The following is a 14,421-nucleotide window of genomic DNA, read 5'->3' as shown; positions in this document are numbered from 1 at the left end:
TAGGGTTAAAATCAACGAGGTAAAAACAATGACTGCAGATGCTGGAAACCAGATTCTGGATCAGTGGTGCTGGAAGAGCACAGCAGTTCAGGCAGCATCCAAGGAGCAGCGAAATCAACGTTTCGGGCAAAAGCCCTTCATCAGGAATAAAGGCAGACAGACATTCCAACTCTGCAATAATCCATTTGTTGTAAGATTAGTATAAATCCTGGTAGGTTTCACTGTGTTGTAGTTCTATCATTTCATCTTTCCGCCCTCCCTCATATCACTTGCAATAAACTGGGACTTGGCAGGCAGAAATAGTCTTCTAACAGTTGGGTAAAATACTTAAATCATGACATGGGATTCTTTCCCAACTCGACAATATAATACGATGCATACAATCCTCAAGAAGCATGTAACATTTTGGGACAAGTGTTCAGTACCTTCTGTGATGTGTCAGGAGCAATTAAGCAGCATAATGCTGCAAAAGTAACAAACTACTGTCTGAGGTGGCAGGACGGGTTACAGAGATTACACTTTTGGTCTTGTTGGAAGGTACGACTCATTGGGATACAATATCTACATGCTTTGTACTTTTTGTGATAATATACAAATGCAAATTGTGCTGGTTATACATGTCTTTCACCATAATCTGGGTTTTGTACAGCCAACTTAGTGTGAAACAGTGCAGTTTAAAAAACAGAAGTTTTAACATGGTCTACCTTCAGAACAGTAGCTGATATAGAGATCCAGTATGAAACAAAAGATACTTTTTTTTGCAAGCGCCTTCACCTTCCACACCCCCCTCCCCCCGCAATAAAAAATATTGCTGATGGAATGTCAACATCTCTAGCAAGTACAGCACTTGCTTTCCACCTCTATTTGCATTCAAAATAGTGATGAGCTGTCTGTTAAAATACTTCTAGCCCACGTGGTGCATGTATATATTTGCATAGTGCTGTCAAGTAAGGAATTTCAGGATTTTGACCCAGCGACAGTGAACAAGTATTGATAAATTCCCAGAGAAGGGTGGTGTGTGAAGTGCAGGGTATCTTGCATGTGCTGCTGTCTGTCTGCATGTGCTTTCCTTGCTCTTTAAAGTGACACAGACTGAAGGTTAGAGAAGGAGTCTTTAAAGATTACTGTAGTGCACCTTGCAAATGTTACACACTGCACCCACATTACGCTGGTGGTAGAAGTAGTGATTTTTTTTCTTACAATGGTAGATTGAGTGTTTCTTTTCTTATGTCAATGTTATTCGTTCATACGTTAGACATAGAGACAACAATATGTAACCTATTGCCTGTAAGCTACAATGGGAAAACAGGTAATATTCCAAGGGGTAAAAACAATGACTGCAGATGCTGGTAACCAGATTCTGGATTAGTGGTGCTGGAAGAGCACAGCAGTTCAGGCAGCATCCAAGGAGCAGCGAAATCGACGTTTCGGGCAAAAGCCCTTCATCAGGAATAAAGGCAGTGAGCCTGAAGCGTGGAGAGATCAGCTAGAGGAAGGTGGGGGTGGGGAGAAAGTAGCATGAGTTGCAGTGGGAGAGGGACTCCCTGAGATTCTTGAAGAGAGAGGAGGAAAACTTCTTCAAGGCAGACATCCTTGCAAGAGGATTCGCAGTAGGGTTAAAATCAACGAGGTAAAAACAATGACTGCAGATGCTGGAAACCAGATTCTGGATTAGTGGTGCTGGAAGAGCACAGCAGTTCAGGCAGCGTCCAAGGAGCAGCGGAATCAACATTTCAGGCAAAAGCCCTTTATCAGGAATAAAGGCAGACAGACATTCCAACTCTGCAATAATCCATTTGTTGTAAGATTAGTATAAATCCTGGTAGGTTTCACTGTGTTGTAGTTCTATCATTTCATCTTTCCGCCCTCCCTCATATCACTTGCAATAAACTGGGACTTGGCAGGCAGAAATAGTCTTCTAACAGTTGGGTAAAATACTTAAATCATGACACGGGATTCTTTCCCAACTCGACAATATTATACGATGCATACAATCCTCAAGAAGCATGTAACATTTTGGGACAAGTGTTCAGTACCTTCTGTGATGTGTCAGGAGCAATTAAGCAGCATAATGCTGCAAAAGTAACAAACTACTGTCTGAGGTGGCAGGACGGGTTACAGAGATTACACTTTTGGTCTTGTTGGAAGGCACGACTCATTGGGATACAATATCTACATGCTTTGTACTTTTTGTGATAATATACAAATGCAAATTGTGCTGTTTGTATCGTGTCTTTCACCATAATCTGGGTTTTGTACAGTCAACTTAGTGTGAAACAGTGCAGTTTAAAAATCAGAAGTTTTAACATGGTCTACCTTCTGAACAGATATAGAGATCCAGTCTGAAACAAAAGATACTTTTTTTTTGCAAACACCTTCACCTTCCACCCCCCTCCCCTCCCATCCGCCACCCCCACCCCACCCCACCCCCACAATCGCATACTGGAAGATATTGGTCAATGGAAATCAATATTCTAAAGATTAGGTAACCAGATTATGTTAGAAAGCAACCAGACACTAAATGTAACAGAAAGTGAGGATTGCAGATGCTGGAGATCAGAGTCGAGAATGTGGTGCTGGAAAAGCACAGCAGGTCAGGCAGCATCCGAGGAACAGGAGATCAGGAGGATCCAAGGAGCAGGAGATCAGGAGGATCCAAGGAGCAGGAGATCAGGGAGCTTTCGGGGAGCCAGAGATTAGGGAATTTCCGGGGAGCAGGAGATCAGGAGGATCTGAGGAGCCGGAGATCAGGGAGCTTCCAGGGAGCCAGAGATCAGGCAGCTTCCGGGGAGCCGGAGATCATGAGCTTCCGAGGATCCAGAGATCAGGGAGCTTCTGAGGAGCTGGAGATCAGGCAGCTTCCGGGGACCTGGAGATCAGGGAGTTTCCGGGGAGCCGGAGATCATGAGCTTCCGAGGATCCAGAGATCAGGGAGCTTCTGAGGAGCTGGAGATCAGGCAGCTTCCGGGGACCTGGAGATCAGGGAGTTTCCGGGGAGCCGGAGATCATGAGCTTCCGGGGAGCCAGAGATCATGAGCTTCCGGGGAGCCGGAGATCAGGGAGCTTCTGAGGAGCCGGAGATCAGGGAGCTTCCGGGGAGTCGGAGATCGGGGAGCTGGAGATCGGGGAGCCGGAGATCATGAGCTTCCGGGGAGTCGGAGATCGGGGAGCTGGAGATCAGGGAGCTTCCGGGGAGCCGGAGATCATGAGCTTCCGGGGAGCCAGAGATCATGAGCTTCCGGGGGGGGGGAGCCAGAGATCATGAACTTCCGGGGATCCGGAGATCAGGGAGCTTCTGAGGAGCCGGAGATCAGGGAGCTTCTGGGGAGTCGGAGATCGGGGAGCTTCCGAGGAGCAGGAAACTGCTCCAACTGCTCGGATGCTGCCTGACCTGCTGTGCTTTTCCAGAAACTAAATGTAATCAAGATGAATTAATATTTTAGCCAAGGATCAGATAGTATTTCCATTGAGACATAAGATGTCAGATGATTCTGCTTTACAGCGGTTACATTAACAACTGTATTTATGATTTCACAATAACAAGTGATAACCTTCACTTGTGATACTTTGGATTAATAAGTAGGAACATCAACAGAAGGACAGACATATTTCTGGCAATTGGGGAAGAATAGGAATAGGAGCATCCACAGCTATTGGATTGAATTAAGTTAGTTCATTGGCACTAGCAGAATAGCAGGTCAGGCAGTATCCAGGATTCAGGATTCCCGAAGAAGGGCTCATGCCCGAAATGTCGATTCTCCGGCTCCTTGGATGCTGCCTGACCTGCTGCGCTTTTCCAGCAACACATTTTCAGCTCTGATCTCCAGCATCTGCAGTCCTCACTTTCTACTAGCAGAACAGTTCAAGAATAAAAGCAATTAGAGTTATAGAGCACAGACACAGATGGATTAGATTAGATTACTTACAGTGTGAAAACAGGCCCTTCGGCCCAACAAGTCCACACCGACCCGCCGAAGCGCAACCCACCCATACCCCAACATATACCCCTTACCTAACACTACGGCCAATTTCGCATGGCCAATTCACCTGACCCGCACATCTTTGGACTGTGGGAGGAAACCGGAGCACCCGGAGGAAACCCACGCAGACACGGGGAGAACGTGCAAACTCCACACAGTCAGTTGCCTGAGGCGGGAATTGAACCCAGGTCCCTGGCGCTGTGAGGCAGCAGTGCTAACCACTGTGCCACCGTGCCGCCCGTAAAGATCATTTGGCCCAAATCATCCACGCTAACCAGGCATCCCAATCTGACCTAGTCCCATTTGCCAGCACTTGGCCCATATCCCTCTAAACCCTTCCTATTCATATGCCCATCCAGATGCCTTTTAAATGCTGTAATTGTACCAGCCTCCACCACTTCCTCTGGCAGCTTATTCCACACACGCACCAGCCTCTGCATGAAAAAGTTACCCTTTAGGTCCCTTTTAAATCTTTCCCCTTTCACCTCATTGTTAGGCCACCTGGTTGAGAGTCATGTCAAATAAAACTGATCTCGTCACAATTTAACGCCCAATTCATGACACTAAAGGTGGTCTTCCAAAATCTAGATCTCGTTTAAGATGGAACAAAATAAGCGTAAAGCAATAGTTACCTTCAGTTGTGTCAGAAAGTGCTGGCTAATGTTTATTTTCGTGTTTGGAGTCCCAAGGATGATTTCAAATCTGTGCTGCAGACCCAGGCGGTGTCTAACCTGACACAATCGCTCATATGCCAGTGCAGCAAGCGAAATGGAGGGAATCCTGAGCAAAACCATGTGGCCGTGGTTGTTTGGACAGTTTCTTGTAGAGTTTGTAAGACTCTGAACTATTTCTAGAGTTTCCACAGAAGAATAGTTCTTCATCTGTGAGTGCCCTGCAGTTACCATCAAGGCTGCTGAGTAATGCTGAATTAAGATGTACGTCCAGATCACAGCACTGTGCATCTTGGGAAACCTTAAGCCGAAAATAAGAACGTCAAAAAAAAAGCTCTCATCAAAGTTAAAGTTACGGGTATTCATACTCAGGTTACATTTAGTGTTAGGGTTGATGCAGAATTTAAAATGATTTGATTTGTAATTTGCACGGAGCTTTTAAAAAGTGTTAGATTTTATTGCTGTCATATGGACACTATTTTTATGTTGCTTGTTACAAGATCGTGAACAGTTATTTTCACAGAATCACAGTCATTACAGCACACTTTACCCATCATGCCTACACTGGCTTTATTGTATGGCACCAATCTCCTGCCTTTTCCCCATATCAATTTCTATCCAATAATTATCCAATGCCCTCCTGAATGCCTCAATTAAACCTGCCTCTACCACATTTTCAGGCAGTGCATTCTATACCCGAATGACTCATAGGACCATAAGACCATCAGACACAGGAGTGGAAGTCAGGCCATTCGGCCCATCGAGTCCACTCCGCCATTCAATCATGGCTGATGGGCATTTCAACTCCACTTACCCGCATTCTCCCCGTAGCCCTTAATTCCTCGAGACAACAAGAATCTATTAATCTCTGCCTTGAAGACATTTAGCGTCCCAGCCTCCACTGCACCTTGTGGCAATGAATTCCACTTGAAAAAGTTTTTCCTCACATCAACCTTGACTCGTTTGTATGTCATTATAAATAATGCCGTCCTGTTTTTGTTCCTTTATAAGCAGGAATAGCATCTCCCTTTCTAATCTATCCAGCCCGCTCATGGTTTTAAAAACCTGTATCAAATCTCCTCTCAGTCTCTTCTCTCGAGGGAAGACAGTCTCAACTTCTTCAATCTAGTGCTACCTCTCCATCAGTTTCCTGCTCCATTGGTTTTGGAAGTGGATGAAATCAGATTGGATTGTTGGGAATACGTTTTTGAGCTGGTTGAAGGATTTATGAATCATCCGGAACAAAAGCAGCAAAGTCTCACCCTATCTATTCTGATATTTGCAACTGTACGAATAAATCATGCTCACAAAACGATTAATTCACACGTATCAAGAGAATTATGATTAATGGGATTGATGGTGAGAGAAAACCAAAGTCAGACAACATGAGAGGGAACAGAAGAATCAGAAATGACAAAGCAAGGACAGAAAACAACAGCCAAAGTAGTTGCGTATTATCTTTCCCTAATAATTAAATTATTCAGATATTGTCTCCTTACTGTTTTTCTAAAGTATGACCATTAGGTGGTACTGTAACAATTTTAAAAAAAGGACTCAGTGCAATTCATAGTAAAAGGCAACTTGCAGGTTAACCCTAATTGGCCAGGTAGGAATTCAAGCTATTTTGCCAGATATAGTTGAAACTTGAGTAATGTTTAAATGAATATCCAGTTAAAACAATGACATAAATGGGCTGGAGAAAAAGGCACTAGAGGTTGGAATTATAATTCCATACAATGGTTTGAATTGTTCAAGGGCGCTGGTGGTGACTCAAATGTTTCAGCTTTCAGCTAGACAGAGTAACAACAGGGTGGAGGTCACTTACAAACAGTTAGTTCATGTGGATTATTATACTCTTGGTTATTGAGTGAAAAGAAGGTTAAGGATGGGCTTAAAATTATCATTTCCTTTGAAGACATTTTACTCGAATCCATTTGCACGTTATTGTTCTTATTTCTAAAAAGAAGTAACATTTTGAATTCCTCTCCTTTAACTTTCCCTATAAATGGCACCGTACTTCCAATGAATAATTAGAAGCCACGATTTTTTTAATTACCATTTTTAAAGTGTCTCAATTTCCAAAAATACAAATGGAGACAAAATGTCCTGTGAGATTTAAGCCAGGGGGACAACACACACTGAACACTCCAATCTGGCTGTGCTCCATCTACCACCTCGCCGTAGCCCATATTGAAAACTCCAATGAAACATAATTGACCCAAAACGTTAATTTGGTTTTTCCACAAATGTTGACTGAGCAGTTGCGTATTGTATTTCAATAAAAGAGATTTAAGGACGGGCAGCCAAATGTTTGGAATAAAATTGGTTGTTGGAAAAGGCAGGAAATATGTAATAAAATGAATGGGAGCAAAATTAGTCTTGTCTCTCAGTACTAGGTTTTCCCTGTCAAATCAGTTACATTAGACTGATCTCACTTCTGGCATCAAAGCTAGTCATGTCAGCGTTATATCTACATCAATCACCTACCTTTCCTCCACTGCAGTAACCATTGCTTCAAAAGAACTGTCATATCTCAACAATGGAAGTTTGTGTCCTGAGTAGGTGGAATCAATGAAGTCTGAGAGTCCGAAGTACTTATTGTTTTCATGGTACAAGTTCACTTCCTAAAGATGTGAAAGAGCAGAATAAAGGAGAGCAATGTTAATCAAATGCAATGTATTCTCCGAAAGATTAAACATAGTGCTGAACTCTTAGATGTAAAACTTAACATTTGGAACTGAAATCTCCACCATCTTGGTGGTGAATTTGGAGGTAGGGGGAAAGGATGTAGAGCAGGGAAGCCCCCATCCTGCTTCCTGCCTGCACACAACTAAAGGAGGGTCGGAACACTTGCGGACAGTCTCTTGCTTAGAACCTCTTAAGTAAGCAATTGATGCCCTTTAAGTGGTGCGTCTCACCAAATCTGGTATTCAACCAGCAGTGGGTGGAGAGGTCGCCGCACAGAAATCCTCTGATCGGAGACAGGTAGAAGGCAGGGAGGATGGCGTGGGTTGCGGGTAAGGGAATGCAGTGTTTCTTCATTAACAGCCACGCAGCTCATATCCTACTTCTTTCTTCTAAGATCCATGGATTTGGATTTTTAAACATTTACACAAGTAACGAATATAGTACAAGAGAAGGTCATCTTTTTTTCCATCAGACAATTTTAAATATGTGATAATAGTATCACATAGTGTCAACAGTAAAACAATTTTCCAATTTCCATTGAGGGGTCGTTAACAAGAAAGCAATTGTTTATAACAAAGCAAGTGGTACTGAGACTGCTTGTCCAAAGAAGAAGTATCAGTGCAAAATCTTCTCCTATTTCAAACTGCAGTTATTTACAAGAGATTAATTCTTCAAAAAACTGACAGTTATGTTCAGTTTTCTTACAATGGACTGCTCCACACACAGGCACTTAACATAATGCTACAATACAGTGCAGTTTCAAAGGCAAAATGAAGACAAGATTACATTTGTAAGCGAATGTTATCAGTGCAGGGTAGGTTTGAGAAGCATAATTTTTTGACTTGGAACGTCATGTCCCATTAAGAAAAAGAAAATTATGGAAAAATGTTTCTTACAATGTTTTTAAAATTAATTTTTATGGAATGTGGATGTTGCTCGCTGTATCATTATTTACTGCCTGCCCCTAGTTGCCTGATGAGAAGTTGGTGGTGGACTGCCTTCTGTTTATTGTAGGTAGACCCATAGTGCCATTAGAGATGGAGTTCCAGGGCTTTGAAAGCAGCAACATTTAAGTGACGGCAATACATTTCCAAGCCAGGATGGTCTCTGCTGCTCTTATCTTTCTCGGTGATAGTGGCCATAGGTTTGGAAGGGGCTGTTTGAGGACCTTTGGTGAATTTCTGCAGTGCATCCTGTAGTGGTAGCAAGAGTGAATTGTTTGTGGATGTGGTGCCAGTAAAGTAGCTGCTTTATCCTGGATAGCGTCAAACTTCTTAGATATTGTTGAAGCTGTACTCATCCAGGCAAGTAAGGAATACTCCATCAGAGGCCTGACACATGTCTTGTAGATTGCAGACAGACTTTGAGGAATCTAGAGGTGAGTTATTCATTGCAGGATTCCTAGTTTTTTAACTATTCTTTAGCTACAATATTCAAATGGTTAATTCAATTTAGTTTCTGGTCAATGGTAGGCCACAGGATGTTGTTAATGGGGTATTCAGCAATGGTAATGCATTGAATGGACAAGGGACTGTGGTAAGATTCTCTCTTACTGGAAATGGTCATTGCCTGGTAATTGTGTACTGCTAACTTATTTGCCACCTATCAGTACAAGTCTAGATATTGTCCAGGTCTTGGTGTATTTGGACATGGATTTCGTGAGTATCTGATGATTTAAAGATTTAATGTGATGATATAAATTATGTTAAATGTGGCTGTTATCCGCAATTCTCTTTGTAATACATTCTGGATCAGGGTCAATCCTTCAAATGCCCACATTCCCCTTGGGAGAGAGGAAATACAGAGTCTGCTGACAGAAGAAACACTGGCTAAGATTATACATAGGGATTGCTCATGTTTTCAGTTCTTTAATCAGTGTGCAGGCAAGAATCCTAAAGAGTCCAAAATAGAGTGAGGTAGGTCAAAGCACTTACAGAGGTTTATAAAATCATGTGGGGCATGGATAGGGTGGATAGCCAATGTCTTTTTCCGAGGATGGGAGAGTTCAAAACTGGAGGGCATAGGTTTAAGGTGAGAAGGGAAAGATTTTAAAAGAACTCCAGGGGCAACTTTTTCATGCAGAGACTGGCGCATGTCTGGAATGAGCTGCCAAAGGAAGTGGTGGAGGCTGGTACAATTACATTTAAAAGACACCTAGTGGGTATATGAATAGGAAGGGTTTAGAGAGATATGTGCGAAATGCTGACAAATGTAATTAGGTCAGATTGGCATGTCTGGTCAGTGCAGATGAGTTAGACAGAAGGATCTGTTTCCATGCTGTGTAACTCTATGATTTTACAACACTCACCATTATTATCTGTTATTCTTTTACTGCCACTTCAGGTCGCTTTCAAAAAACAAGTACTTTGTTGGAATTTGAATTTTGAGAAGTAACAGCACATTTTGATCATTTTAGCCATTTTGATTCCCCCAATCAACTGATTAATTATTATAAATCGGATATCCCACGTGCCCCATCATGATTTCTTCCAAAATTTTCAAAACTGCTTATTGAATGACAATATAAATAAAAAGCGTTGGCTTATCTTTCCCTCTCTCGCCCCTGGTTGTATTTTCAGCACCTGCTTTACATCAATAAACTTTGGAAGGAGCAACCAAATATTTTCTTTTTTCCAATTGTTTTCTTAACTTTTAAGCCTAAGAATTCTAAGGGTTAGCAGAAAGGATGCCAGTTCCTTTACACATTATCACTCCATTGTAGCAACACAGAATTGTTAAACATTAGGAATACTTCAGTAAAATTTACACTGTTGCAGGATGATGGCCAATGGATCTCATTATAGGGGCTGATGTAGGTCTGCTGTGTTTGAAGGGCGTAGGGGAAAGATGTAACTTGGACTGTCAACACGTTCAGTGCTTCTTTAATTTCTTTGCAGTTCACGATTCTATCAGCCAGGCCCAGAAACGGTTCACTTTGTGAAAACATTCCCCCACTGGAATCGAGATAAGAATACAATACTGAGAATTAATGAGATCTTTTCAGGAAATCCATAAACACAGACACACACAGTTGTATTGCAAAATGTCACTTAATACAAACAAATCGCAGAAAAATTGGAAAGAGCAAACAATAAATGTCTAATCACTTAAAGTTTAAGGACAGTAGAAATAAATGAAATCACTAGGAACAAGAGGTTAAAAGTTAACTTAGTTCTAAAGTGTTGCATGCCTATATGTGTTGACTGTACACTCAATCTAAGAAATCCATTTATCTTTCATTAAAACCAAACAGTCGTATGGTATCAGTAGGCTGTGGAAAGGCTAACCCTTTTCTTAGATGGATTGCTGGTAAAGTTACTGCGTCAACACATTGCACAACCATTAATCAAACTTTGCCCAAAATAGAAGCCAATTCAATTAGAGAATGGCTGAATGATCCCTGGCAGCTGAAAGCCAGGAATGTCCCTCTCTTGTTGGCAAATGTGAGCAACGTACGATGTGATGTTCTTTATTCTAATTCCAAGGTACGAGCAGAATGAGAAGGTAATTCACTAACCAGAGTGTCACCAGATTTATCAGTAGCATGTTTGTTGTCAATTTTGCTCAGCCATCAATTATTCTTCCATCGTGTTGCTAATACCTAATTGCTGCACAAACTTGAACCTTTGAGGACTTTGAACTTACTTTGTCGATTTTTTGAAAAAATGTTTAACAAACTCTTCACAAGATTACAACTTCAAACAAAGGCTACTGTGTTGCTGGTATAAACCATCGAGTGACAAGCATCAAAAACTTGAAAAACTGGTGAACCTGATGAAAGAAAGATCACACCAACTTTGATCTACAGAAGTCAGAACTCTGCCTTTTACTGGTGCTTTCTAAGGGGCTGATTTTAGTGGTGTCCAGTTACTGAGGGGAATGTCCTTCACAATTTACCTAGTAGAAATGGTAAATAGCCTGCAGGTCAATTTACACAGAGTTTAGCTTTGTCACTGTATCAAAATACCAAACTCAGGAATTGTGTGTGTGAAGGAAGTCTCTGTTTAAAGAATCAATCTCTTTTGAAGATCAAGTTTGGCATGGTGCTGAATTTTAACATGAATTTCTTATTTCTTTTGCAGTTTGAGACAGATGAACAAGATGCCTACGCTGCTAGTGAAGGTGCATATTTAATCAGGTAGCATGGTTACCTGGCAATGGGCTACTTCAGATCTTAGGAGTTCTCACTTGTGTAAAAAACAATAGGCATTTTTGCAAAGACATGGAACAAAATATCACAGCAGTCTGCTCGACTGAGTATTTAAGGTGAGATTGTAGTGAGTGAGGGAAATTCTTTTTATTCCTCGCTGGCTGGGTCAGTACTTTTTGTCCATCCTTCGTCGCTCTTGAGAAGATGGTGGTAAGCTGCCTTCTTGAACCACTGAAGTCCATATGCTGTAGGTAGACCCGTTAGGGAGGGAATTCTAGGATTTTGACCCAGCAACAACAAAGGAACGGTAATATATTTCCAAATCAGGGTGGTGAGTGCCTTGGAGAGGAACTTGAGGGTCCTTGTCCTTCCAGATGGAAAGGGTCATGGGTTTGGAAGGTGCTGCCTAAGGATCTTTGGTGAATTTCTGCAATGCACCTTGTCATAAAGTTATAGAGTCATACAGAAATAGGCCCTTCAGCCTCACACATGCTAACAAGATTTCCTAAACTGAATTATTCCCACTTTCTTGTATTTAGCCCACATAGAGTCATAGCCATAGAATCCTACAGCACAGAGACAGACTCTTTGGCCCAAACTGGTCCATGCTGATAAAAATGTCCGTCCAGACTTACCCCATTTCCCCGCACTCGGCCCATATCCTTCTAATCCTTTCCTATCCGTGTAATTGTCCAAATGCCCTTCAAATGTTGTTAATGTACCCACCTCAACCACTTCCTCTGGCAGCTCATTCCATATGCATACCACCCTCTGTGTAAAACAGTTGCCCTCAGGTTCCCTTTTATTCTTTCACCTCTAACTATACCCCACTAAACCTTTCCTATCCATGGATCGGGCTGAAGGGCCTGTTTCCACACTCTAAGTAATCTAATCTAATCTGTGCAATTGTCCTTTAAATATTGTAACTGTGCCTGAATCTATCACTTCCTCTGGAAGTTTTTTTCCATGGAGACAACACCCTCTGTGTGAAAACGCTGCCCATCAGGTCCCTTATAAATCTTTCCCCTCTCACCTTCGACCTCTGCCCACTAGTTATGGATTCCCTTACCCTGGGGAAGAGTTCTTGTTTATTCACCTTACATATGCCTTTCATGATTTTATAAAACTTTAAAATGTCACCCCTCAGCTTTCTACCCTCCAGGAAAACAAAAGTTCTGGTCTATCCTGCCTCTCCTTATAACTCAAATTTCCAGTCTCAGTAACCTCCTGTAAATCTTTTTTGCATCCTTTCCAGGGCGAATAGAATTATTTGCAGTACTCCAAATGTGGCCATACCAATGTCCTGTACAGCTGTAACATGGCATCCCAACTCCTGTACTCACCAATGAAGACAACCCTGCCAAACGCCTTCTTCATCACTCTGTGTACCTCTGATGCCACTTAATGAATTATGTACCACACTCCCAAAGTCTCTGTTTGACAACACACCCTAGTGCCCTACCAATAACTGTGTAAGCCCTGCCCTGGTTTGTCTTACCAAAATGCAACGCCTCACATTTATCTGAATTAAACTCCATCTGCCACTCCTCAGCCCACTCTCCAATGGTTCAAGATCCCATTGTACTTAGATAACCTTCTTCACTGTGCACTAGGCCATCAAGTTTAATAACATACGAACCATACCTCCAGTATTCATATCCAAATCATTTATACAATGAAAAACAACAGTGGACCCAACACACCAGTGGTCACAGGCCTCCAGTCTGAACAACAACCCTCCACCATTACCCTCTGTCTCCTACCGTCAATCCAACTTAACATCGTAGACAGTACACACTGCTGCAACTGGGTGTCAGTGGTGAAGGGAATTAATACCAATCAAGTTGGCTGCTTTGTCCTGGATGTGTGTCATGCTTCTTGACTTTTCCTTGAGCTGTACTCATTGAGGCATGTGAGAGTATTCCATCACATTCCTGACTTCTGCCCTATAGGTGATGGACAGGCTTTGGGGAGTTACTTGCTGCCTCTGATCTACTACTGTTGCCATTGTATTTCTATGACCAGCCCAGTTCAGTTTCTGGTCAATGTGATAGTGTAAGATTGAGGACTACTGAGTCTGATCATTCACATGTCAAGGAGCAGTCCACAAAAGAAGCAAGAAACAGCAAGACTTCAGAATGGTGCAGGAGAGGGATTAATTCAGTTTGCAGGTACATAACTGGTTTCTGATTTTTGCAGAATTCCTTCTCTAAATTGAGGCAGTTGCTTAAACAAGATCTAGGAGATACAAGCACTGTATTAGCTTTATAAGTTAACTAGGTATACTAGTTAGTATTTGATTTGATTTGATTTATTGTCACATGTACATAAGTACAGTGAAAAGCTTTGTTACCGAGCAGTACAACCAGGTCATGGTAAGCAAGGACATACAGGCAGCTCTGTTCACAAAACAAAACATCAAAATAGGAGTATGAAATGATTTGGTTCAGAGGTCAAGATGTAGAATCACTAAACAAAAAAAAACTGAAAGAACTGTGGATGCTGAAAATCAGAAACAAAAACAGAAATTGCTGAACAAACTCAGTATTTGGCAGTATCTGTGAAGAGAAATTAGAGTTAATGTTTCAGATCCAGTGACCCTTCTTCAGAACCAGTAGAATCAGTTTGGATTGAGATATAGAAAGACAAGGGAAAGAAATCATGGTGGGAGTAGTTTATAGACCTTCCTACATTGTAGCGCAGACATTACAATCGCAGCAGGTGGTTTTACCAGACAAGCCAGTTCCCAGTTAGGAACTTGATGAGTCAAATAACATTTTTACTTGTCTTAATGAAGACTTCTTTTGTTGAAACATCAACATGCATTGCTGCAGATTTTGCTTTAACAACAAAACAGTGGTTTATTGAGAAAGGAATGGAGATAAAATAGAATCATGTGAACTATCTCCCACAGAATCACCACAGTGTGGTA

The 14,421-nt window shown here is 41.9% G+C and overlaps 1 protein-coding gene across 1 annotated transcript in view; it reads right to left on the bottom strand.

Moving 5' to 3' along the window:
• The window catches only part of greb1 (growth regulating estrogen receptor binding 1), a 194,519-nt gene that overhangs the window by 81,568 nt on the left and 98,530 nt on the right, over positions 1 to 14,421 (bottom strand). The window contains exons 16-18 of the mRNA XM_060855164.1: positions 10,107 to 10,293; positions 7,139 to 7,275; positions 4,613 to 4,952 (exon numbers count right to left, since the gene is read on the bottom strand). Of these exons, the coding sequence (XP_060711147.1) occupies positions 4,613 to 4,952; positions 7,139 to 7,275; positions 10,107 to 10,293 (664 nt within the window). The remainder of the gene's footprint in view (positions 1 to 4,612; positions 4,953 to 7,138; positions 7,276 to 10,106; positions 10,294 to 14,421) is intronic.

Source organism: Hemiscyllium ocellatum, chromosome 3 (assembly GCF_020745735.1).
Source record: "Hemiscyllium ocellatum isolate sHemOce1 chromosome 3, sHemOce1.pat.X.cur, whole genome shotgun sequence".
Taxonomy (NCBI): domain Eukaryota; kingdom Metazoa; phylum Chordata; class Chondrichthyes; order Orectolobiformes; family Hemiscylliidae; genus Hemiscyllium; species Hemiscyllium ocellatum.
Note: the sequence above shows the minus strand (reverse complement) of the source record. Positions and strands in the feature narration are given on the sequence as shown.